The 27,125-nt window shown below is 35.9% G+C and overlaps 1 protein-coding gene across 3 annotated transcripts in view; it reads right to left on the bottom strand.

Annotated features, from left to right (window-relative positions):
- pitpnm3 (PITPNM family member 3) overlaps positions 1 to 27,125 on the bottom strand; it is a 111,543-nt gene that overhangs the window by 55,354 nt on the left and 29,064 nt on the right. The window contains exons 2-3 of one of the 3 annotated variants that reach the window (XM_041995176.1): positions 26,588 to 26,683; positions 8,411 to 8,521 (exon numbers count right to left, since the gene is read on the bottom strand). In XM_041995176.1, the coding sequence (XP_041851110.1) occupies positions 8,411 to 8,521; positions 26,588 to 26,683 (207 nt within the window). The remainder of the gene's footprint in view (positions 1 to 8,410; positions 8,522 to 26,587; positions 26,684 to 27,125) is intronic. The other 2 variants (XM_041995177.1, XM_041995178.1) reach the window with 2 other exon arrangements.

Below are 27,125 nucleotides of genomic sequence, written 5' to 3'. Positions count from 1 at the left end.
ATTCGCTCATTCAATATATTTCTCTCCAGGTCAATTACTGTGTTATATATTCTTAACATTTATTATCTTCTCAGAGAAAAAAAGGTTAGAGAGTGTCTGCACTGTATTGTTTGGTATGACTTATTACCTGGTCATCTTTACCAAACTGTCTGTCTCTCTGACGTAGACGTTTCAGCAAATATTATGTCAGCTTGGCTGCTCACACTGAGGACACAGCCAAGATGGAGTCAATAGTTTTCATTAATACTCAAAGAGTCTGTAATATTCCAAAGAGATCCCCTATGCAATGTGGCTGTTTCAAGTTGTACTATATAATTCAGCAAAAGAGTGACTAAAGTTAAAAAGAAAAAAAAAAAAGTAGCGGTCAGCAGGACACAGCTTGAAAATACAGATAACAGTGTTTCCATCAAGAGCAGATGGAGAGTTTAAAAGACACCGGAGCAGCAGCTGATATTTGATCACAGAATGTCAGCATGAAGAGATGGAGAAGAAAGCAACAAAGGAAAATAAGACTCAGGTGTGTTATAGGCATACCTCTGTGTTTTCAGGGTTTTCATTACTGAAAGTCACCTCTATTGAGAGGGACAGGTTTTGGAGTTGCTCATGGCTGGAAGAATAATGAATGTAGGGAAACAGAGGAAGGTACACGCAAAAAGTAAAAAAGCTGAGATGAATTGTGAGAAATACACTGCCTGGCCAACACACAAAGTAAAAAAAATGGCACAATCTGATATTTTGTTGGGCCACCTTTAGCTTTGATTACGGCACACATTCGCTGTGCCATTCTTTTGATAAGCCTCTGGAATGTCACAAGATTTATTTCCTTCCACTGTTGCATTAATATTTTCACTAGTGTCTTGTATTGATGATGGGAGAGTCCAACAACTGTGCAAAACCTTCTCTGGCACATCCCAAAGATTCTCAAAGAGTCAAATCATTATGGTCCTTAGTAAATTGAAGCCTTTTTCTCCAGTTAGCGTCACTGATAAGTGGTTTTCTTATGGATACACAGCTTTTCAGTCCCAATCCGTTGAGTTCCCTTTGCATTGAGTGTGTGAAAGTGCTTTTAATTTCACTTTTAAACACAGCCCTGAGTTCTACTGGTGTTTTTCTTTGATGTGATTTTACCAAACTTTTAAATGATTGGTGATCAGAGTCAGTCTGGATTTTTTTTTTTTCTGACCACATTTCTTCATAGAAGACAATGGTTTCCCACTATTCTTTCAGTTTTTAATAATATGTTGGACAGTTCTTAACCAAATTTTTGTAGTTTCTGCAATCTCCTTAGATATTTTCTTTGCTTGATGCATTCCAATGATTGCCAATGAAGTCAGGCTTAATGAAGCAGTTACAGTTGCTTTAGTACAGCAACTATAACTAGCCAGTTGGGTACAAAGTCACCTAATGTTCTTATCAGCAATCTGAACAGAAAAAGAAAAAGCCATAGAAGGTATTTAGTTCCTTGGGAATAACTTCAGTAAGAAGACCAACCATAAACTCAAATGTTTAGTTTAAAATTGCTCTGCAGCCTTTGTTGTATCTTTCAAACCTCACTGTCAAACAGTTTATTTAAGGGCTAAAATGCCTAAAAAGGGTTATTTTTGTAGCTTCTGGCAAACATTTACTTAGTCTAATGTACATACACAACTTTGTTGCTTTTAAATGTTTGTTCTGGCTAAGACCACCTTAGCTAAATTTACCTTGTGAATATCCCTGTGTGTCGAGGATGAAAAAAACAATGCAGTAGCTCAGTAGGTATGCTGTATGCACATTTGTATGCAGCACCATATTAGGTAGCGTTTCTATTTTCAGTAAGTTTGACTGTGTTGCAGCAAAAACAGGAAGAAAGCAATATTGTAATTAGAAAGACTAACACAGTCCAAATAAAATTCTCAACAGCCTCCTGTGAGCTTCAAGTGTACTGAACCAGCAGTCCTGTTTTTTTCTGTAATAAAATCAGTGTGAATATGGTCTCATGCAGTTAGTAACTTAAATTTTAATCTCACATGACAGAAACTGCAAAGTCTGCGGATAAACAAGGGTAATACTGCATAAATATTTCTTTCCAGAGGCATTATGAAACCATGCAATTACTTGCTCCTCAAGACCCTAAGAGACATAATGAACAAATAATCTGTACAGCCATTTCTCTCTCATAAAAAGATAGACTATAATGTTTTATACAGTGCTCTCAGAGGATTTTGGTCTGTAGATTGTGATAAGGCATTGAGAGTATGATAACACAATGATGTGTCAATTTAGACATACAGTGCTACAGATGCACTTGATGTCATTTTACATTTATGAAAACATATCCCTGGTAATCTATTGTATGTTTTGTTTTTTTGTTTTTTCAATGAAAATGAAGTATACTTAATATCTAACACACTTTGAATGTGTGCTTCAACAGCGCATACTCTGTTACAGAAAAGGTAAACAAAGAAGGATTTTTCATGACATTTGAAATACATGACCCCAAAGCTCATAGATCATCTGTAACTGACAGCAATGGCAGCTATAAGCTATCTGCTACATAATCCTCCTTTCCTATCCAATCTATAAACCTCTCTAGTCCCTTTCTAGTGAGCAGCTAAGCGGTCAAAATGTCCCTGTAGGGTGTATAAATAGACAGTTGACTGTTAAACAGTCATAACCTAAAAGATGTAGTCAGTCATTGTAAAGCCATTCAAAGCTTGCTTCTGCAGCTGCCTTATGTGACCATAAAAACCTGTTACTGACGGAAACATGGCCATGGTACCACTTTAGGGAAGGTATAATTATTTTAAATCATTATGTTTCAATTTAAATTTTCATTTAATTATTGTAGTTGAGAGAGAGGTAAGAGAGGGTGGCAGTATTGTTTGTCTCAGATGAAAAGGCCAACATCAACATTGTCTTTGGGCTCCAAACAATCCCTGCAATTACACAATACAGATGTTTTGAGCACAGCCGGATCAGTTTCACATATCACTACATTCTGTGCTCTGTGGTCCTGAGCCAATACTGCCTACTTGAGCACTTAGATTGATCACCTCCACCTGTGTGTCAGGATGTATATTGATTAAAGCTACTTGGTACTTGGTCCTAAGCCAGTTTGCGCTGGCTTGGCCACGTGTTGTTAGGTGCAGGTATGCCCATACATCATGGACCATGTCTAAAGCATTATTCCCTACCCTTGGTCTGTAAATCCTATAATACTGAACCTTTAAAAATCCTAATTTCATTCTGAGGATAAAATATTTACAATAAGATTACAAATATATTATTTCATTTGATGAATAGTTTAATATTTACTAAAGCAGCTAGGTAATGAAGATTTTTGTAACACAGAAAAGGATAAGATACATGGTTGTTGTTAAGGTCATTGTATCATGACAGTTGTTAAAAAAATTAAAGGGAACTAAATCACTATTTTCATATACATTGTCTCTTCTCATAAAATAAATAGAAATATGTCGGGGCATTTTAGTGCTGGCACAAGGGAATAATAACATAGTCTCAGCAGCAAAAAACATCACCTAAATTTATGTTGTTAATTTCTTGTCCACAGACATAGTCTTTGCTCTTTTTGCCGCTAAATATTAAGATAACTCTGTAGATTAGTAACAGTGTCAAAGTATTACCTAAAACAGTCACTTTTTGACAACTGTGTCACATTTCACAGGCAAAAAAAGTCCACATTTAAAATTGGAAGTGTTACTAAATGGCACTACACCAGACTTTGTCCCAACAACAAGTGTCTTCAAGAAACTTTACTATGTAAAAACACTAATGCATTCTGCTGCTTTTTCCTTCAACTTTCTCTCACTGTTTTGAGCCTGTTTTACACAATACAAAGTACCAGGAAAAGTATTAAAAATTAAACAGTTATGATTGAGAAAACATCATGGCTTGCATTAAAACTGACCTTTAAATAGTGCATCACATTAACATATCATTTTTTTCTGGAATAATTGCTGCCAAATTTTGACCTATAGCCTAAAGAATTAAATTAAAATAAATCAATGAAGGTTTAATTTTTATCACCGAAAACACAGTTTGAATAATTCCCGTTTTTATATGAGTCTGGGCTGGAATGAAGTATTTAGGGTTTGGCTACTTCACTTTACTGTTGACTTTCCACAAAAACACATAAAACTATCAAATAGAAACAGTCATAATATTTTGTTTAGGAAAAGAAAAATATAATAGGACTTTAATCTGTTCTGACAGCCACCAATACTGCTCATATTATTCTGGAGAAATATAATAATAAATGACTGTTGCTGCAGTGAAGCACTTCACACGTCATTACTGACTTTGTGAGTGGTCTTTTAATGGGATGCTCAGGGGTGTTAAGTATTTGTAATGTAGCCTTCATATTACTGCATGAGCAGCTTCTTTAATCTCAGCAGGACTGAACTGTACTCCTACTGAAACACAGGAGGAGGCATTGTAAATAAAACACAAAAAAAGGACATGCTATCAGCTCAAGACTGACTGACTTGTTATTTTACCTGATCATGATGGGGTTTCTTGCTTGTTTTTTTTTTCCATGCAAACCTAACAAGCATAAGCTAACACAAGTAAATGGTCTGTAAAATTACAAAACAAAAAAATGGAGAGCAAAACATGTGATAAAAGAACATGAAATGCAAGTCACTCCTTGCAACAGCTGGGGATTTGTCATTCATGTGATCACCAAAATGTTTTGTATAAAAACACTGATGTGCATAAACCCAGTGATAACTTGTGATCTTTGAAAACACACAGTGATTTTTTTTTTCTGTTATATGAAAAATAACCTGGTGGTTCATCTCTAGGCAGCATGCAATTCGGCTACTGTGGGCAGATAAGCACACCACTGTTTGATGAATGAAAGCAATTAAAAAACCTTTCTCACACGGGCAATTTGTTAAGAGAATCACTTGATTTACTGACTGTGTTAAAGTAATATGAAAACCTGCTGAAATGTTATATTTTCCCACCAACCAAACCTGCTTGTTTCACTTACTGTCCTGCAAAGCCACAGCACATATTTTTTTTTTTTTATTTACCTCTTATACTTTCTAAATTCACTGATTTACCCAATTCTGTAAGCAACTTAATGTCTAAAAAGCTTTTCAGACATGAGCTGCATAAAATCATCAATTCCTAAATTTGTTTAGGTAATGACTATCAGTCATTCAGAGGTTAATTTTGTTGAGCTTTATTCAGACATGCCTGTGAAAGTGACAGAAAAAGCCACACTGTGCATGCAATATTTGCCATTCATGTTTAATACATTTCTTCAATATATTTAATTTTACTGTGGTTTACCTAAATTGACAATAATGAATCTAACGACACGAATCCAATCCTATACTTCACCTGAATGCACTGTTTGGTATTGTTACTGCTGCTCGTCAGTTGAGAAGCTGCAACACTACTTTTCAAGTCCTTGTAGTTGAAGTTTTCTCACAACATGCTTACCATGTAAAAATATCACATCAAACCTTACACTTAGAGCAGAAGCTTCAGGTGCAGCTTAAATCCTTTCAGACTATTTTGTGTCACTTTTGCCATTTTGAAAGAGGAACATATGTTAGTGGCTCCTACTTAGCTTGATTTCACAAAATGTTAGATCAAAAATAGAAATCAGTTTATGTTTGAAATGGGCTTTCACTTCAAGGAGAGCCTTTCAATATGGAAGAAATGGCATGTGGCTAGAAAGCTGCTGGGGTGAGTAGATCAGCAGTTGCCATGTTAACCTTTAGGATATTGGAGTGTTTCAGTGTAATGAAGGGCAGACATGAAACTTAGAAAAGAAAGAAAAGAAGCTCAAAACTTTCATTGGGTTATTAAGTAATTTCTGTATCAGAGATTTGATGTGAAAGAGCAAAATAATGTTTCAAACATATCAATCTGCTATTGAATATGCAGTATTGGCAGGTTTTGTATAATGAATATATACATTCTGTAGACAAGGCTTTCTGGTTTCCATCTGTATTCTCAAACTGTTGTATGTTTTACTTATATGAGCCTTTTGCCAAAGTACAATTTCAACACCATCACTTATCATTTGACAATGTTTTATTTTTTGTTGTTGTTTATTTTGTTTTGCAACAAATAAAAATAAATAACCAGCACACATGGCAGGAAGTCGTGGCCCAGATTTCTATCATCCAGGCTAACTCATCAAACAACAAAATCCCAGGTTATGTTCAGATTTATTTTTTCTAAGATTTGATGGAAGAGTAGGAAGAAAACATTAGAACTTCTTTTGCTTGAAAAGTGAATTATTTTATCTAGTACTTTAAATGCACATATTTAAACTAAGAAGCAGAATGTTTCAAGCTGTGTGCTTAACATCAGGCATCAATGAGTGCTAAGATGGAGCCTTGACTTTGAGCCACACTGCATATCTCTATGATAATATCTCAGCCACCCCCATGTTTTAACTTCGGCTCACAATGCAATTTATTCATGCTTGTCCAATGTAGGGATCAATAACAAAATGCTCACAACGTACAAGTAAGGATAATGTAATATTTTTCACTTTTATGCTCTGGACTGTGTAGGTGGCTGAAGCTTGGGTCCAGTGACCTTTATGATACGAACACGGCCCCGAAGGTCTCAGTGTAATGTGAAAGAGTCACTAATAACGCAGGAAAAAAAAAACACCCACTTCAAGCCAGTGCAGCTTTTAGCCTTTTTATCTCATAGTTTTGTTTCTCAACCCACACATTTGCTGTATCGTTGAAAATCACAGCCTAGGGTTCATAAATAGACAAATCTCTGTCAACAAATTCTCGAAGTGTTTTGATGATGCTGCCCATTTTTACTGGTTGAAACTGTAGCTTTAAGCAGAGGTGCTTCGCTTATTGACTGAGAGGGCCATTTCCATTGGGGTATTAATCATGTGTTATCCACATTGTAATTCTACCTTCCTAAACAGAACATTAAAAGACAATAAGAAGTACACTAATCATTTTGATCAGGTGACTTGACTGTAAAGAACACACTGCCAAGCTATCAACCTTATTTTACTTTTCTACGGAACTGATCATAGAAAATGCACCTAAAACATTGAAATCCAAAGATGTAAACATTGGGTGTGGTAAATGGAATACACGTAAATGTTTTCCAGTGATGCGAAAGGTGAGTGACCTGCCTAGTTAAGGGATTTATGGATTAAACTAAGCAAAGTGTGACTTCAGCGTTATTAACATCCTGTGCTCAAATTACACCAGGGCTTTTGGGGAGTCTTATTTTCGGGCGTGCACTATGACTTTGCAAGTCACGTGCACACAGTGTGATTACTCCCAAAAAACCTTCTGTTACTACTGTATGCAGCTTCTTTAATGAAAAACAAGGATGGAGATTTCGTTTAACAACACACAACAAACAAACAATGCTGCTGTCCATGGTCCTGAAGCAAACAGACCAGATCACCTGCATCGTTTGGAAGATTTAATTAATTAAGTAAAATAAATAAATAAACACACAATGCTGACAAATTAATGTTATTTTATAAAAAAAATAAACATGAGGAACCTTACTGACAAATTGCATGTAACCTGAAAAGGGAATTTTTAGGGCTCCCTTTTAAAGTATCAGCCAATTATCTCTAGGTGAGCTCCTCTGCCTTTCAGGGGAGCCCAGCTCCCCTTAGCTCCCCCTTAATTCGAACCCCGTTCACATATTCTATTCCTCCATATTGGACTAAACTGTTTCTTTCAAACAAGCTCAGATAAATTGAGTGCTTGGGGGCTAAAACACAAACTAAATAAGTAACCGAAGAAATTCAAGCAGTTTAAGTTCTAGATTTTTTTTTTTTTTCTTTAAGTAAGGGGGCAAAAAGACCAATGAAAAAACTCCATGTCGCTGTTTATGTAAGCTCATGTTAATCTATTTTTAAATTCAAAGCATTCTTGCTGCTTGATACCACAAAAAAAGGTTTCTTTATTATTATTTTTAAATCATACTATTGCAGTTTGAAAAAGACTAAACATAAAGCTAACTTGATAACCTTGTGACTTAAGGACAAATAAACGTCTCCTTTTGATAGCCTTCCAAGCTACATTTCCCAGATACTCTACAATAAAAAAAACACTATTGCACAGGCTTCAAATGTGTTTGTTCAGAAGGCCATCAGTCTGAATGGAGCTTAAATTTAGGAAATATTTCTTTGCACCTATTATGGCTTTGTAAGATGAAATCATAGCATCTTTTACTATCTCACTCTGTACTTCTGCAGTAAAAAAAGGACTTAATGTGGCTTTAAATAGAAGCTACACTTCATTTATGATCTCATTGCTGTTGTCATCATTCATTGGGTAACAGTCACCATTATTCCAGGCAACTGAAACCTCTACTAAGGACGTGTGAGCAAGAAAAATACACATTTCATTGTGCGTATCTACATGAGTATGAACATGAATGTGTGTACCGTGTGAATTGTCTTCCATTTGTCCTAGAGTTTCGATCTGCTCCACCAGGTCATTTGAGTTCCACTGACTCATGCCCAGCAGAATGGCGCTCTTCCCTTCCATAACATCTGCTGAGACATACACACACAAACAGAAATGAGTTACAAGACACAAAAAAGACAAATATTAATACTATCTAACATTTAGAACTCCTTGTTCTTCAGCTCAAACTAATTAAAGCAAAAAGAAAAGGTATTTTTTATTCCATTAGATTAGACTTCTTCTTGGTTGTTTTGACTGATTTGTACCAGCTGGGTGTAGTTTGTCTTAAATTTGGCCTGCTGGACAGTACATGCTGTCTTTTTCCAAATGCATACACAGTTCAACATGCAGCAAGTAAACAACACAACAAAATGCCACATGGCAGACAAAAAGAGGGCAAACAACAAGGTGTGATGCACCGTATGTATCATATGGCTTCTGATGGCAGGATAACACATGGTTTACTTTTCGTTCTGCTTCTGTGAACTTAAAATAGGCTTAAGTAAAGTCTTTAACTAATTAAGTGAACATATTCTGTAAAACGTACAATATCTGTCATTTTCATGGCAGTTATTTTTGTACAAAATATGGAGTAAGATGATATTGGACTGTATTCCCATTAAAATAATATCATATCCTGTCAGTGTTTTCACAAGAGCCACAGGAACAGTTTGCATCTCGCAGCAGTGGGCGTGCCTCTCTAACCTCTGCTCCCTGCTGCTTTCCTGACTTCATAATGACAAGACATGACTGAAAATCCAAGTGCTATTAACGGCTGTCCGCAGTTTGTGGATAAAGCAGACACACCAACCGAAATATAGACTATATTTTTCCCATGTCGCTAGGCAAGCCCACAAACATTACAAAACCTGTCAGTTAAAATGAAAAAGCATCTTGATAACAGATGAGCTGACCTGCTCAAAGAACTTAAAAACCAACAGGTTTCCAAATGTGACATCATTACACTGGCCCCTGCAATCGAACATAAGTCAACAAGTGAGTTCTTTCTTTTTCTTACATTATTTAATCACAAGTAAGCAGTTATAGATGATCATGCCATGTATAACTGACTGAAAATGTGCTCACCTCTGCTGCATTATTAAGTGTTATCTGTTTACTGATGGACACTGTATATTGTTGTAAATATATGTTAACTGTCAGACAGAGTTTTACGGCCCGGCTCGATGGCTGCAGCATCAGCTACGGTTTCATTAAGCAGGAAAAAAATAGCCTTAACTGTCAGTCTGACACATCATGACAGTTAAAACTAGGATTCTTGGTTTGCACACTGCAGAAGTGACAATAAAGTAAACAAAACACAGTGACGCAATACTCCTTGGCAGGGGTGTGTATTTGCAGAAATGCCTCTTCCAGTGTTTTGTTCATTAATATTAAACTTTATTTTTTTTTTAATCTGTTTACTTATATATACTATCATTGCCTAGTCACACATTTGATATCATGAACTTATTAAAACAAACAGAAAAGAACACATGTTACTCAGTTTTGGGCTTCCCTAGACATATGTTGTGGTAGTTTTTTGTCTCTTGTTTCTATTGTTTATGATGTTTAATCTGTGTATCAGAATGGAGACTTTGACATGTTTCTTTTACTTAAAGCAGAGTGGATTTTTCACTAGGATGTTGCTGATAGACTTTATTCTTGGAAAAAAAGAAGGATGTTTACCACCGACGGGGCCTTGCTCACTGATTAGATTAAAGCCATGAATGGATCAGACACTGTAAGTATAGGGTTGCTATGTGCACCTCTTATTTTCTTTTTTTCATGGTTATTCAAGCTCCAGTGTGGAATATTTAATTGTGAGTGCTCTTAAGTGACATCTTGCATTCTTCTAAATTGTAAAGATAGGTGTTTGGAAGGTGGCAGTCTAAAATTTGAAATGTAGGATTATTTTATCCAATTCAAGTGTGCAGGAAATCAAAAGGAAGTCAGATAACAAAGGACTCAGATGTAAAGGCTCGAACAAACAAGCTCCGTATTATAGCATTTGTTCTTATCATTTTGGACTGTTAATGCCTTTTTCCACCGCACTACAGTAGTAGAGGCAGTGGTATTAAAGAACACTGCAAGCTACAGCTACTAATTTGACAATCACATTATTTTATTTTAGCAGTAAATAGATATAACACAAGCCTTGATAAACATGAAAGAATTGCTGACAAACAGGTTGTTTAGGGGCAACAAACATCATCAAAATTAAAATTAGCTGTGATGGTTGCATATAGTAGAAGACCAAAATGAATTACAAAGCCTGGTAAGTAAGCAGTAAGCAGAGCAGAGCAGAGGTTAACACAAACATATGCAGAAAGAAGAAACAGGATCCAAAAACAGAGATAAATAAGTACAGCAGCGAACAATAGAGGCAAAAGCAAAAGGCCAATAAGAAGACAACAACAAACTGAGGTCTTAAGGTTTCTGAAAAAAAAAAAAAAAAAAAAAAGACATACATGCACACACGGATAAAAGCTAGAAACCTGATCATAAATGTGCAAAAAACAATTTGACAGGGAATTACAGAAATCTGGGTGTTCATATCCAGAATGAGTAATAACAGAACAGAGTGAAACTTGCACACAAAAGGCTGTGAAGCAAATTCAAAATTAAAGCTGAAGAAAAAAAAAAGAAAAACATGACATCAACAAACCCAAAATGGGTCATATCTTATTTTGGTGGGAAAAGTAAAAGTTATGGGTGGATTCCTTTTTACCAGGATCAATACCGACTACTGCTTGTTTGGGCTTCCCAGTGAGTGTAACCCGTTCTGATGGATTATTACTGACATTTTGATTTCCCTACCTTTTGCTTTTACTTCCAAATAATGGAATATAAAAATATGCCAAAACTTCCACTTTTTTAAAACCAATATGATTGCCCTAATACTTTTTTTTTTTTATAACCCTGTGTGTTTCCAGCCCAGCCTTGACCTAAGCCAGATATAGATGATGGATGGATGGATGGATGGATGGATGGACGGATGGATGGATGGACAGATAGATAGATATTTCCTATTTATAGCTCATAATTGTGTCTTTAAAAATGCATCTAACAGTAAGAGTTGAGGTTGAGTTAAGGTCTGGACGACCAAAAACAGGATTTAAAAAATATGTCTGGAAATGACTGAAGAAAAACTGGAGTGGTGGTGCAGTGTTCTGCTGTGCATACCTGCACGATTTTGCCTTTGATGAAAGATTTAAAAGATGAAAACAATTTCTGCATTCTCACTAGAAAACTCAATGTCAAAACTTCAAAGATTAACACCAAAGCAATTCTGATTTATCTTTTAAACAAGTCCTATGCATCAAAAGAACAAATAAATAAAGAGTCGTGGCCACAATAAGTAAAAGAGATGCAAAATTTCATAAAATTTATTCATGTTGAACACAAAAATGGGATGATCAAGCGTTGGGCCTTAGGTTGAGACACAGGAATATGAAAGTATGAATTCAATGTAAACACCAGACAATTCTGGAAACAAACACTGAGCATCTGTTAATGAAAAGACCTTAGAATAATGATAAGGGGAAATAACTGAAGGTTTTCTCTCACTGCATTTAAAATTCCCTAAGCTGCATCAGAAAATTGGTGGATATCTCCAAAGGGCAGTGCACACAGTTTGCCAAATAATCTCAATAAACTTAAAGCCTTTTGTCATAATAACTATTTAGGGTGTCCGAACTTTATCTTGTGGAAGTTCACATCCTCTTTTTGAAATTGTAAAAAGAAAATGATGAAAATGAGAGTAAATTATATTAAAATGTCACTGCATGTGATCTTTAACTGTGTTATGGTGAAGTCATCATTTACTTAAATATTTAGAAGTGGTAACTTCTAAATACTTTTGCCATATCACTAACATACCACTGAGTTGCTTATAAACCCATTATAATATGATTCTTTCCATCCGTATCATCAAAGCACTGCACTGAGGAATACCTGCACTCAGTAAACAAAAAAAAAGAAAGAAAGAAAAAAAACAAATCAGGTGTGATGTGTGGTTCACACTAAGACAGTTGTCTGCTTGTCACAGTATTGCACCAAGGACAGTTTTAGATGGAATGAATCATGCAACAAGACATCCTTCCTGGCAGACTTCTCTCCTCTGTCAGACGTTCCTGCCTGGCAGCTCTGAGAATCTATGACACAGGTCTACACATCCTGTCCATTTGGATCACACTGCAACTGCCTTACTGGTCACCGTTTGTCCCACTATCTGCTCTGACACCTTCCCCCATCCCCCGCAATCATGGTACTGAGCTAGATATAATGCTGCAGAAACAGACCACATATTCTTGCAGATTCAAACACAAGCACAACAAGGAGCGAGAAAGAGGAACATATCTGATCTAAACGGAGCACTGCAGGATACATGAAAGTCTGTTTGGACAAGAGGAGAAAGCAAAACAGGCTCATACAAACACTAAATTATCTGCTGAAGGGAGAGCCAAGCAGTCACAATAGCATCAAATGCAAAAATCTGAAAATACAGGGGCAGCAACATAAAATGTTCAAATACAAAAAGGAATAAAAACTGGTAAACTAAGTCCTGCACATCTGCTTCTGGAATATACGCGAAACAGACTAAATTGAATCTGAGCAACAGAGAGAAAAGCAGATGGGTGAGATTTGCCTGCAGCTGACAGCCCCAAGGGAGGAAAGAGATTTAGACACATCCCTCAACCTGTCAGTTTGTGTAGAAGCAAATGGAAAAAAATGCTGTAATTGTTAGGAAACAGCCTCAACTGACCCCTTCCTAAATATTAGCCTTTTTCAATTTCTTCATCTCATCACATCATGCATTTGTTGTGGTACTGGCATTTTGACAATACTACTTATGGCTTTATTTTAAGTCATTCAGGTTCTAGTGACTCACTATTAAAATGAGATTGCTTTGGGGATTATCCTGTAAAATGATATTAACAGGATGAGTCAGGTAACAAGGCTGCGGGAAACAGATACTGGAAAATCCCTCAGGTTCCTAAGAAAATATGTCTCTGAGCATAAAACTATACTAAAAATATAAACTACATACATTCACAATTCAATTTAAAAGCAGTGTTCTTTAAAATAAAGCTAAAGGATGTATTCTAAATTTTATTTTTATTCTAAATCCTTTAGTTTAAAAGTGTCTTTGTGTTCAAAAATACTATATATGAGCAGTCATGCTTTCTATTCTGCAAACTGACATTATCAGTGCAGTTTTGTTCTAGTTAGTGTTTATCAACACACAGTACTAGTACTAATCACAACTTATTCCTCTAAGAAGTAAGGCAACAACCGTGCCTCTTTCTTATGACTTTTTTAGCAGGAAAGCTTATGTGGGTCGCTCATGTTGAGTTCATTCAAAGTGACAGTTATAGCAACACACAGTGTGCTACGAGTTTCTGGATTTAGACTGTGAAACATGACTCCCAAATTAAAGGGTTGTCATCTTGGCTATGCAGCAGAAGAGGAATGGAGGTTCTGCTGCTGCTGAAATGGTGACAAATGCAACATGCATGTTTATGCTAAACACATGAAACTAAGGGAGTAAGATAAAACGTAGTCCTAGTAATCTCACTGGTTAATTACAATAAAATGCTGTAATTTTGTTTAATGAATGTGTTCACTTTGGCCTAAATAGTTTAATTGCCCAATATCATAGATATGAAGATTCAAGCTCTGCAGAACTTAACTGTGCAACTGAACTAGATGCAGTTGTACTTTATCTCAATTAAAAGTAATTGGCTCTTGGGTTGTGCAGTAGACAGACTGATTTGATTTCAAGGCAGAAAAAAAATATCTATCCTAATGACTAAAACATGTAACAGTTAAGAATACCAAATATGGCTCCGTTTAACATTTTGAGTTTAGCTCTGCTAATCAGTAGCTCTTCAAAGGCAGTACACTTCTAGGCAGTAAACAGCTATGTATTTCATATACCTGTTTAGTCCAATGCAGTTCTGTAGGGGGGTTTTGCAATTTGCCAGTCCATTGCAGGGTCAACACAGAGAGACAAACAACCACTCATGCTCAATCTCACTTACTCACTAGGATCACTAAATGCCCTAATGACCATGGGACCTGGGAACCCATGCAAGCACAAGGAAAACATGCAAACTCTAAACAGAAAGGAACTGAGGTTTGAAGCAGCAACTTCCTTGTTGTAAGGCGACGGTGTTAAACACCACACCACTGTGCAATCAGACAGCAAACAGTACCTGCTAAATAACGCCACATGCCATGTTCTAATGTTGTGTTTAGCTCTGACATAACATGCACATTAAAGCTTTAAACATTTCTAACTTGTCTGTTGTCTCCTATGATATATTTAAAAGACTATTTCCCATATAGTGTCTGAGCTGTTTTATCTTATAGTTTAAACCTTTGGTGTTGATTACTTTTCTGCAACAGAGTAACTTCATACCAGAGTATTCTTATAATATGGCTAATGATGATATACACACACGATATGTGATCAGCCAACCCACTTTTAAGCACAAATTCTGTCAACATAGTCTCTGGATTCCACTGCATCAGATGAAAAAGAAAAGAGCAACAGCACGAACATCTTGTTGATTTGTAGTTGTGTCCATGGATTCATTGTTATATTGTGTATTTCAAAGAATCCTCTTTTACAGTAAGCATCATAAAGTGTGTTTACTGCTTGTTACAGTGTCAACAGTCCATTGGGAAATCATGATGATCTCTGAAATATCTCTTTCTGACAATATATCAGTGGCAGCTACAGTATATGGATGCATATGAAGCTTAAAACTGTCAACCAAGGACAGTGAATGATCAAGTTTCCAATTAATGAGTTAAAAAAAAAGACAAATGATGCCAAAAAACAAATGCCTATGAATTTGGTTTGCCTTGGGTTACACGCAAGAAAGACTTACTTTATGGTAAATGTTGCAAAGGTAGTCAAAGCATGACCTGTTTCTAAACTGAACCAACTGGACTGGTCGAATAGACCAAACTAAATAGTAAAAATAACATTTTTAAGAACAATAAAATAAAAAAAAAGTAATCAATCACTTACAGTATACCAAAATCCTTCTTCTTAAATCAATCTTGTATTGACTCTTCAATTTAGGTTTAAAAGAAGACACAAACCCTAGTCTCCTTAATGAAAGTCCTGTATTAGAGCCAGTCATTCATCCTGCTCCCTTTCTTCCTCTTTTTAGATGATGCTGTGGTATTTTTATTATAAAACTGGTTAATTTAAAGGGAAAGTAGCTTCACTTCAAGTACTCTATGGCTGATTAATCTGTGATTTGAAAAAAACAACCGAAAACTGCCAAATCAGTTCTTCGGACCAGTACATGACATAGCGCTGTAAAAAAAAACACTAAAAAGAGACAAGACACTGTAAAAGATATTTTTAAAGACACCAGTTATCACACTGACAACTAAGACAAGCAAACTAAAAAGGAGACATGTGATCTGTGATCTGTGAACTGACACTCTCCCGTTCCACCACATCTCAAAAGTGCTCTATTGGATTGAGATTTTGTGACTATAGAGGCCACTGGAGTACATTAAAACCATTATCATGTCCAAGAAACCAGTCTGATAGGTTTTGAGTTTTGAGAAATTGTGCATTTTCCTGCTAGGAATAGCAGAAGATGGTGGTCATAGAGGGATTGTGGTTGGCTGTGCCATTGCAATAATGTTCAGTTGGTACTAATTGGGCCAATGTGTGCCAAGAAAATATCCCTATACTATTATGCCACCAGTAGTCTGAGCCATGTTTTCATGTTGCTTGCACCAGATTCCGACCCTACCATCTGAGTGTTGCAGCTGAGATTGAGACTCATCAGACCAGCCAACATTTTTTCTAATCTTTCATTGCTTCCTTTGGCAAGTCTATGTGAATAGTGCTATCACTTTTCTGTTCTCAGCTGACAGTAGTGGTATCCGGTGTGGTTTTCTGCTCTTGTAGCTCATCTACTTCAAGGTTCAACGAATTGTGTATTCAGAGATGGCATTCTGCATAACTTGGTTGTAATGAGTTACTGTTGCCTTTCTATCATCTCCAACCAGAAAACTGCTGCTAGCTGGATATTTTCTCATTTTCAGACAATTCTCTGTAAACCCTAGAGATGGTTATGCATTAAAATCAGTCGATCAGTTCTGAAATACAGCCTGTCTGGCACCAATAATTATGCCAAGTACGAAGTCACTTAAATCCCTTTTCTTCCCTTTTCTGATACTCAGTTTCTTCTTCAGCAAAATTTCAGTGTTTGGCTGATTTGTGTTAAGCAATTAAACTGATGTACCTAATAAAGTGTTCAGTGAGTGTATATGTTTAGAGGTGTCTGACAAGGAGTGGGAGGACTAGTTTTGACTTTTCTGCTACCAGACATATTTAATGGAATTTTGATTCTTTTGTGCTACAAAGATTAAACACTGTAATTCATTGGCAAAATTAAGATGTCAGAAACCTGAAATGACACATACTCCTCACCCCATGTCTTTGAACAGCTGTACAGCTTTAGTAACTGATGTAAATAATCTGCCATTTAAACTAAATACTAAATTTCCTTTCCTTCTTAGAAATTGATTAGAAGAAATAACTGTAACCAGAGAGAAAGTTGCCTTAACATAACTAAAATAACCTTAAATAACTTCATTTAAGGTTGAATAACTGGAGCCTCATTTTTATTAGTTTTTTCAAGATAAGATTTCCCCTTAGTCTGTCATTAAATGATATGGCAGATAACAAACAAACATGAGCAATGACAGCTTCCTTTTTAATATTTTGACTCTGTCACATTAAGTTTAATGAAAAGACAGTAAGTGGTTCGCAAGAACAGAGTAAACAAACATCCTATTAGCTTAAAAGCTTATTTTACCTCCAGCAAGAATCTATTATGGCACCAAAGTGTTGGGTCAGCCATCACTATGAATATCCCTTTGAGACTGAATATGTCAGTTCCCCTCATTATTTAATACGTGTCATCAAATAAAAAATTTGGATTAACACCCAGCAAATTTGCCAACAGCTTACATTAATATATAAATTGGCAGTTGAGTTGGCATTCACATAAGCTGCTGGAAGGCACATTCAGACCTGATGAATGGTTGGATTTTTCTCCTCAGGGCACATGATTGTGTATTCTAAAGGATAAGAGGTAAACAAATGTGTGGCATTTCTGTTTGATTTATGGCTGTGCGTAATGGCAGCAGGGTACAAACGATACCATCTCGAGATGCAATCTCTAATTGGTCTGGAATGTCTCAGAGTGAAGACAATACCTACATTAGTAGTCCTTATTATAGGTTGATTGTTTTTAATCAGCTGATGTGTAAATTATAAGGGACTGATGAACAGAAAATGCCACATAGTCCTGTTTTTCTACTCCATTTTAGAAACAACAAAGCCAAAATATATTGCCTTTAAAACTGCCATCCTAAGCCCAACAACTCAACTGGTATCAGAATAAAAAAAAACATTTTTTTTCTATGCAATGTTGAAGAAAATTGGAAAATGTGAACAAAATATTGAGAATGGTCTGAAATATTTATACAGTCGCACATAATTCAGGGATATTATTCAATAAGGATTAAAGAAATCTTTTTGAGAAATAGAACAGGAAAAGCATGCCTGATGCTCTTCATACTAAGCAGCTAAAAAGGCTAAAAAAAATATGAAGCTCCACAGCAGTTCTGCATGTGGTTTCTTCACTGAGTGCAAAGCACCAGATCATCAAACAGTGGAGGGTTACTCTTTCTGAAGCAAAGACTAAAAAATAAGTTTTAACCATTTCCAACGAGGAGTGCTTGGATTTTTGCTTTGCTTTTCTTAATGTGAACTTTGAATTTCTTATCTGCTCTCTTTCATTCGAGAGCTTCTGGGTCATAACAGTTTATCTGTCACTGGTGGAAAATGAACATTTTATATTTGATAGTGGAGATGACTCATAAGGTGGACGGGTCAAAGAAATACTCAATATCTTCCTCTCTCTTTTTGTAGTCTGAACATCAGCATGAGTCTCTCTGGCAGCAGTCTGTGTTACACTTCTGTCTTCACTGCAGGATGGCTTCGGGACAGTGTGATGATAGCAAACCATGTGTGTGAGTGTGTGTGCTGAAGTTTGCGTGGAGCACATGTGCAGGGCTTTGCACATGTCAAAGGAGTTGATCAACAGAGCTGACAGCAACTAACCATCCAGCAAACAGCTGTGTTATTTCCACACCAACACAAACAATGGCTGACACACAACAACATCAGCTGACAGAAACTGAAACTCACTGTTAGTTCTCATAAAAACAACCACAAATTTTGCTGGGTTTCATATCTACATTCCTGTTTTACAATCTATTGTTTCTATGTGTTTCATCTGATCCAGGCTAGTGTGTTATTAGCATCAAGTGTTAATAGCTGTCAAAAACTGAAGGTGGCATCTGCTGTGTTTTACCTTCAGAGTCTATGTTCCATTTGAATAAGGAACAATTTCAAACTGCAGATGTATTTTGTTTTCAAACAAATCTCCACCAGACCAGTATATTTTTTAGCTTTGGTAACCTTGTAACTCTTATTCTCATGATGGTTTCAGATCCGTTGTAGACTGGGCCAGTCCGTTAAAGTCCCAGACTAATAGTTTTTTTTTTTACTCATCTATGTTCCTCAAATATGTCACTTCTGTCACATAAATATCTCTAATAGCCTTAAAATAATTTAAGAAATCATTCTTTTCATCATTCAGTCAATGAGAATCTATGAAAATGCTAGCATATAGCCTACTGTGTTTATCCCAACTCTGTTTAAGCTGTGCTTCATTTAGCATCTCAAATTCAGGGGTAACTTAGTTGTAAATGTTTTACCCAAAGAGCAATTCTCAAAATGATGCAAGTGAATATATCAAAATGGTAACATGTTCACTTTTAGCACTTTATACAAACATAGAAATGGACCACTCACAAGTTACTTTCATCTGACATTTAGGATTGTTGTTTGGGTCTTTTTCTCAAAATTTGGATGACAATACACAAAGTATATTATTCATATATAGTAGGCTAGTTGTATCTATGAATGGATATGATTATGTGTATGGATATGATATGGATCGATCATCTACTATTCATTGTATTCATTCTTAGGTCAATATTTTGATTCTGTTTCTTAACTATAGAAGTTCTTGATAAGGTAATAAACCTAATCCTTATCTTTTAAAGGCCTGTGATTACTGTCTGTCTCTTTAAGACCTAGCCCCCTTTCTTAATAGCCTGCACTCTCCTGGCTGGCCAGTTTCTGGTAGCCTGCCAAATGGCAGCACATCATGCTAACTGAGCTGCTTATACTCTGTGTCTGGAGTGGATGGCCTTTACAAGTAAACGTGCCAAAGCCGAGCACAGTCTGAATCCTGATTCTTTAAGTCAGCAGAATCACTTTTTAACATGCCTATCCATTATCTGAAAATAATAGGTCCCTATTAAATTGATGTAACAAAATCAGCAATGTTTTTGGTCTATTTTCATCCTTTCATCAGTTTATAGCAGCTGCATTAAGCAACTGACCAATTCTAATGTCTGAAAAAGTGACCATAAACAGCATCAGGGAACTCAAATGAAATCCCAAATGCACTGTGTGCAAGATAATCTTCAAGCCACTGCTACTGTTTATAGAAAGCTATATCAGTTGCATTTGCTTTACAAAAAAATATGGTTTAAAACTAGTAAAAACACCAGAAGTCTGGGCTACTCTTTTTAGAAGGAGACTGAGCAAGATCATGACAGTTTTAATACATTTTCATGCTTTTCTGAGATCATTGGGTTACAAAGCTGAGGTGAAGACATTCATCATAAAACTCCCCCAAGCTTATTGTGCTGATCTGACCAGTGAGCCTATAATAGCAAATACTGGCCCCTCAATCATGCTTTCACTCCTCATGCAATTTGCTGTGTTTCTCTTTCTGCTCTTTTGCATAACTTTCTAATTATATTCAGCAAATTGGAAGAAAATATATCCAGTTTGCCTGTAGAAAATAGATTGGTTATATGCAGTTAAGACTGAGAGTCACAGTGTTGAAGCAAGTAAGTACCTGGAGTGAGCCAAAATTTTAAATTTTAACTGTTCATGACCTTGTTCTGCTTTTCATTTAAAGATAGACATCCTTCATATTTAACATATGTTTAAGTTTGGACTAACTTCCTCTGTTGCTTCTCCTGCAGACACAGTTCAATTCATTCAACAAAGTTGCAAAGTGACTACAAGGGGGAAAAGCTATTTTCAAGTATCTCCTTCACATTTTTCTTAGTTTATCTTTTTTTCTAAATAAAGTTGCTTTGTTGCATTTCCTCTGGCATTGATGATCTTTTTTGAGACACTTCTCTGCGGAAATGTTTTAATGAAACTTGAAAGGATTATCCAGGGTTTTTACAACCTAATACCTCAAATATTTTGCCAAGCCACAAGGCCCTTCCATCGATTTCCATCAGTGAGAGGTGACAAAATGTGAAGTGAAATGATTGGTCATTTCTACCTCAGGAGAGATGGATTTGGACAATTCGAAATGTTGGACTTTACAAAAAAACTGCCCAGTTCATGACAGAAACACAATGATAATCACAGATTGTGGCTAGAGCCAACTAAGCTGTGCAGTATAGAGCTTTACCAGGAACTCACACTGCTATGTTCTTATTAGAAAAAAAATCATACTGTAAGCTTTCAAGGAAATGACATATTAATATTTAATTTATCACATCAAACTTTATTTATAAAGCACTTTTCATGCAAAAAGCAACACAAAGCGCTTTACATAATAAAAAAAAAATTATCCATGTTAAAATACAATAAAGATGAAACAAGCCTTCACAAACTAAATTATACTATTATACTACTATATTATAATACTATTATACTAAATTATACCAAACCAAATTTCCCTGAGGGTTCTCTGAAGGGATTAATAAAGTATTTCTATATAACGCAGGACCCCCAGCTATGCAGACGAGGATCATCACTGCAGCAACAGCCCACCAGAGTAAGCAGGCAGAGCCCCCAGTGTGAAGGATCCCCAACACTGGAGTAATAAATGTTAGAACAAAACAAACCAAAAAATAAGAACATAAAATAAAATACTAAAGTACAAATAAGTAATTTAAAAATTTGGTTAAAAGCTAAGCTAAAAAGAAAAAAGTATCTGTGAGAAATTAATAGTTTTGCATAAATACCTCCATTTATTCACTGTACCGCTTAGTCCATTACAGGTTGCGGGTACGCTGGAGCCAATCCCAGCATTAACAGGTGAGAGGCAGGGTAAACCCTGGACAGGTCACCAGTCCATCGAAGGGCCGACACAGATAGAGACAAACAACCCCTCACACACAAACTCACTCCTACAGAGAATTTAGAGTAACCACTTAACCTAACATGCATGTCTTTGGATGGTGGGCGGAAGCCGGAGAACCCGGAGAGAACCCACACATACAAGGGAAGAACACACCAACCCCACACCGAAAAACCACCCCCCCGCCAGGTTCGAACCTTCCCCCAGCCGAGGCTCGAACCAGCAACCTTCCTGCTGTGATCTCCTAAAACATATTGAATTTTTTCAATCCCTAAATCAAATGTGCATCTAATGACAAACACTATTAAAAATATTAACATTTGGAAACGATCTATTCAGTTTACATAAAAAATGGAAGTTCTATAAGAGGAAAGTCAGGGTGACATAGTTTCCGTGTTCATGAAACATCTTTTTAAAGCCTTAAGTTTGACATGATCGTCTTGGAATTCTTGAAGTCAGTAGTGACAGTATTTAGAGAAAAAAATAGTAGAGATGGAAAACAACTTTGAGCCCTGCTTAATTATGGATTTTTTTTTCAGAATTTTAAAAAGCATTACATGTAGATAAGAAAGAGCAAATTTAACATGACATCGTACCTACTGGTGGGAAAAATTTGCCAACTTGGTATACGATAATTTGCTTTTGAATAAGAGTCTATTGGTGCCAGCACCATATGCCATCAGCGATAGTTATATTATTTTTATTACACTGAATTTCTATCTCAGCTCCAGTGGATACATCCATCTTCTATTCACATTATATAATCCATACCATGTACATCAGCTTACATGGCAAAAAAACTGATGCCGATTTCTCACAATGTTAGGCTAATCTCTTGAACAAATTAACATGAAATACAGAAATAAAACCAACAAACATGCGGATAACTGTGGATTCTCTCCACATTAACCCCTGCCATTTAATTAAAAGACACAAACACATCTCTGTTTATCTTTCCCTTCACACCCAGTAAAGATATTTCATGGCTGACTGTGGATTCCTATGTTTCAGAGTCAAGTTGATGAAGTACAGCACACACACAACACATGCACGTTATCTCATTCCCCAGTGATTCCTTGCTGCTGATGGATGCCTTGACACCAGTTTGACAAAATGCATTTAGAGCAATGGCCACCTCAGCTCTCCGATAGCTGTGATAAGCATAAATATTTCATATTTTATAGGACTGCATTGTGAACGTGTCTCTTTGGGTAAATAGAATATGGAAGGTAAGGGAGAAAAGGGAAAGCAAAGAAAAGAGTGAGTTACAGACTGAGGCAGGGATATTCAAGAGAAAATAATAAATAATAAAATAAACAGAAGCAAAAGTATATGACGTAAGAAAATTAAAACATATATCAGTCTAACTGCTACAACACATTTGGCTTTATGCAACATAACGTAAAATTCCCCACTCAGAAATAATCAGAAAATGGAGCAGTGCACATTTCATATGACTCCTAGTACTGTATATTTCAAAATGAGCTACAGTATCATCATGTTTATAATGGTATACGAAAGACTAATGGACACAAAACACTAAATACAACATATTGACAGGCTTAATGTAAAATAACATGTTATAATACTAAAACCTAACTGATGACTATCTCTGCCATTAAACCATTTGAAAAGGATAATTGGTTGAGTAAGTATTCTCCTTATTCTCTAATGAACTCCCTCTGAGACCATAAAAAAGCAAACAGTCAAAATGTTCTCAAGTGTGTCTATTTCTGGTCAGTCAGACATCTGAATAAATGTACAAAAATCTTCAATGGGAAAAAAAAACAGCCGTCTATGAGATGTTCAGATGTGATCCTTGCTTTGCTTTGAACTCAGGCTCTTTTGAAGTCTGATTTCACTCAGTTTAGTCATATCAGCAATCAGAGTTTACTGCACATGAAATACAGCCACCCACACTGAAACACACAAGAAGGCTAGAATTCTCCCATTACCCTGTTTGTTTGTTTATCTTTTGTTTGTTTAATTTGTGGGGCTCTGATGTCCACAAGCTTCATAATAAAAGAAACAAATGAACCTTTTCAATGAAGGAACTTAACAACCCAACAGCTTGTGCTTACCATAAGTAAGCATTTGAAAACCCCTTTTGATAAAATATTAAGTGTTGTCAGCATGTCTACATCACATTTCCTACATCTGAAAGACAATAAATACAGCATCCAACTTGAAAATGCACCAACAATAGTCTTAAAAACAAGTATTCAGACAGGCAGGGTTTCAGAAACACATGAGGGACCAACCCTGGTAACTTGCTGAGAAGTACTTCAGAGATAGTGATGCAGGGCAAGGTACACAATTTCCTCAAGCTCACTGCTGGGACTAGGTCAACATTTATTTATATATATATATATATATATATATATATATATATATATATATATATATATATATATATATATATATTATTTACCTCTTTATCTATGCAGTTTAGCAAAACAGTCATGCTGTTTCTGATATTTTACTGCACAGCATGAAGCATTAGTCAGAGTGAAAAATTGTTATTCTATGTGCTGTTTGATTTATTCATTCTGAACTGCTTCAAATCAGTCTGGTCTGCTGTTGCATATATTATACATGCATAACTTTTTATAAGAATGCTGCAAAGAGGACGAGGGCTTCTATTCGATTACAAGAAGGGACTTTAATTTTGATAAATGCACATGAAAATATAGCAACCAAGCAAGACTAATACTGTAAAAGTAGAGGTTCGGAGGGTGGTCTAGCTGTTAAAAGATAGATGAACCACTATACATGGCATCATTATTTCACTAGTGTAGGCTGTTAAAATGTTCAACATTTTAACATTTAACATTCATGTTGATGATGAATATTGGCTTAAAATTCTATACAAAATTCAATTGGCTTTTCACTGAATGAAGATTACTACTTTTGATTGGACCTTGGACATCGATGCGACCCAGGAGGACAGAGAAAAAGATTTCAGCTGTCTTGATGACAGGTACAGAAAAAATAAGAAATAAAAAATAGATCACTGTCATCTACTTTTGTTTATAAATCAATTTTGTCATTTTCAAAGCCTCCACATGAGACATTTTAATTAGTAGGCATGTTTCTGCAAAGAAAATATGAGCTGTGTACATTTTTGTTACCACAACCACAGCATCCACCATGAAAATCCAAATTTACACCCAGGTGTTTTACTCTCATTGATGCCAAGCTGCACTGAAGCCAATTTATGTGAATGCCAAGAGGGGCTGTTAGTGGGATTTTTTGACCAATGAAACAGGGGCTATAGTAATCACCAACCTAGCAGTTTGTCAGCACATTCACTTCTTTATTATCTCACAGTATAGTCTCCCTCAAAAATCTAATGCAAAAGTTCCAAATTTCCAACATACTTGAGGCAAAACTCAGAGAAGAAAACAAAAGGAAGGCAATGCACAGGTTTTGCACACTTAACAAGGATAAGAGGAAATTCCTTAACAATTCCTACATCGTTACTCTCATATTATCTTCCTAATATACAGACGGGATGATTATCAAACAGCTGTCTTTACATGTAAAGAGTGCAATAGGCCAGCTTTGACCTCACAAAGGCTGGTGGCCATGTTCTCACACTTTCCAACAATATTTTTTGACCAAAATTAGAAGAAAAATAAAATAATAATAATACTCATATTGTATACAGAATAAAATGCTGGCAACTTGTCAAAAAATGGATTTATTTCCCCAAATTTCCCTGAGGACTCTCCAAAGGGATTAATAAAGTATTTCTATTCTATTCTATTTAATTATTCGATTAGTATTGCTCTGGTTCATTTATTAGAAAGAAGTTGCATATTATAGATTAATTCACTTTGAAGTAATTGAACAATATGCATCACCTATTGCAGCTTTATGTAAAAACCTAAATTGCCTTGTGTTATCTAGACATTTCTAGATACAGCTGTTAACCGTTTTTAATGGCCCTTGAGTTTTGATTTTGAATGGAAAATTTAAACTCATATTCTGATGTATTTCCAGTTCCCTCTAGTCCAGAAAATCATTCAACCTTTTCACACTCACCAGACTGCCACGTTTTAATCTCCACATAGCTAATTAACATAAACAATGACGAGTAAATTGTTTTATTAAGTTATAAAATATGCACATCCAGCAGCTGTCTTTGACTTTTCTTTGCCCACAGTTTCAGTCTGAGATTCAGAATCTGAACATTCTTACTCAAAAGTGACCTTCCCTGCGATGGTGATAACATCATCAAGTCGAAGATTCAAGCGCAACCGGCGTACAGGGTCAGCAGCTTCATCAATCAACAGATTTTATATGAGGTAAAGAGTCAAATCCCTTTAATGCATGAAAGGATCATTAAACAGGTCATAATAGTTGCAACAAACACTTCGGGTTTAAGACAGTAGTTTGCTTGGCAGCATACATTGTTATTCTGTCTTTTTCGCTGCTGTGTTTAGCTTTCAATTTTCTTTCAGAAACAAAACTATTTTCTTTTTAGTGTTTTAGCTGCCAGCTTTAACCAATTCTGTTCTCTTTTCCCCAAATACAAATTAGGATCTGGACATGTCAGCTAGCCCAGCAACTGCTTATTACTGGTTGTCATGCTGAGCACAAATGCACCGTAAAAATAACTAAATTGTTGTTTTCTTGTAGTCTGCTTGTTACCTGTAAACACCACAATCACTTTTTTTAATAATGAGTCAATGACAATGGTGTTACAAATTACTAATAATTTATGCCGTGTGATCAGCAACACATTCACATTTAATGGAAATGAACACACTCAAAATATTTGTACCAACTGTAACTGTACACCATCTTTGAGATACAAAAGGAATGCAAGGTAAAAGAATAAAATGTTATCCTGACCTCTGGCATCAAAGAACTCCTCATCGGAGCTGTCAACCGACTCTTGTGCAATATTCTGCAGACACCAATGAGAGGCGCTGTGTTTTCTTCCTGAACCTGTGGATCAGAGAAAATACAAAAAAATATGTTTTTGGATGAAGAATGACAGGCAAGGTCGTGCCATTAATAATGATAATAATAATCAAACACTCTCAAGACAGATAGATTATTCATTTTTATACATTTTTTTCCTTTCTTTGTGCTGGCCTGTTGACAGTTCAAAAGATCCAGAGTGAGAATTAAGCCTCGGAGCCTCAGGTGGAGATAGACAGCTTTTGAAGCATCACAGCAGGAGAAAGAAAATCCAAATGGACTCTTTTCTGTGGTGTCATTGCACAAAGTATCTAAACAAGGAGGTCAGACAGTGATTTTTATGACCTTTTGTTACAACAGCAGATATTAAAAGGGATTAAAGTACATTTTTAAGCACAAAAATATAAAACTATTTCAAATGCCCAGGAACTAAAATTAATTCAAACTCAAGCTGTTATGAATAGAC

This window comes from Melanotaenia boesemani, chromosome 9 (genome assembly GCF_017639745.1).
Source record: "Melanotaenia boesemani isolate fMelBoe1 chromosome 9, fMelBoe1.pri, whole genome shotgun sequence".
In the NCBI taxonomy this organism is placed as follows: domain Eukaryota; kingdom Metazoa; phylum Chordata; class Actinopteri; order Atheriniformes; family Melanotaeniidae; genus Melanotaenia; species Melanotaenia boesemani.
Note: the sequence above shows the minus strand (reverse complement) of the source record. Positions and strands in the feature narration are given on the sequence as shown.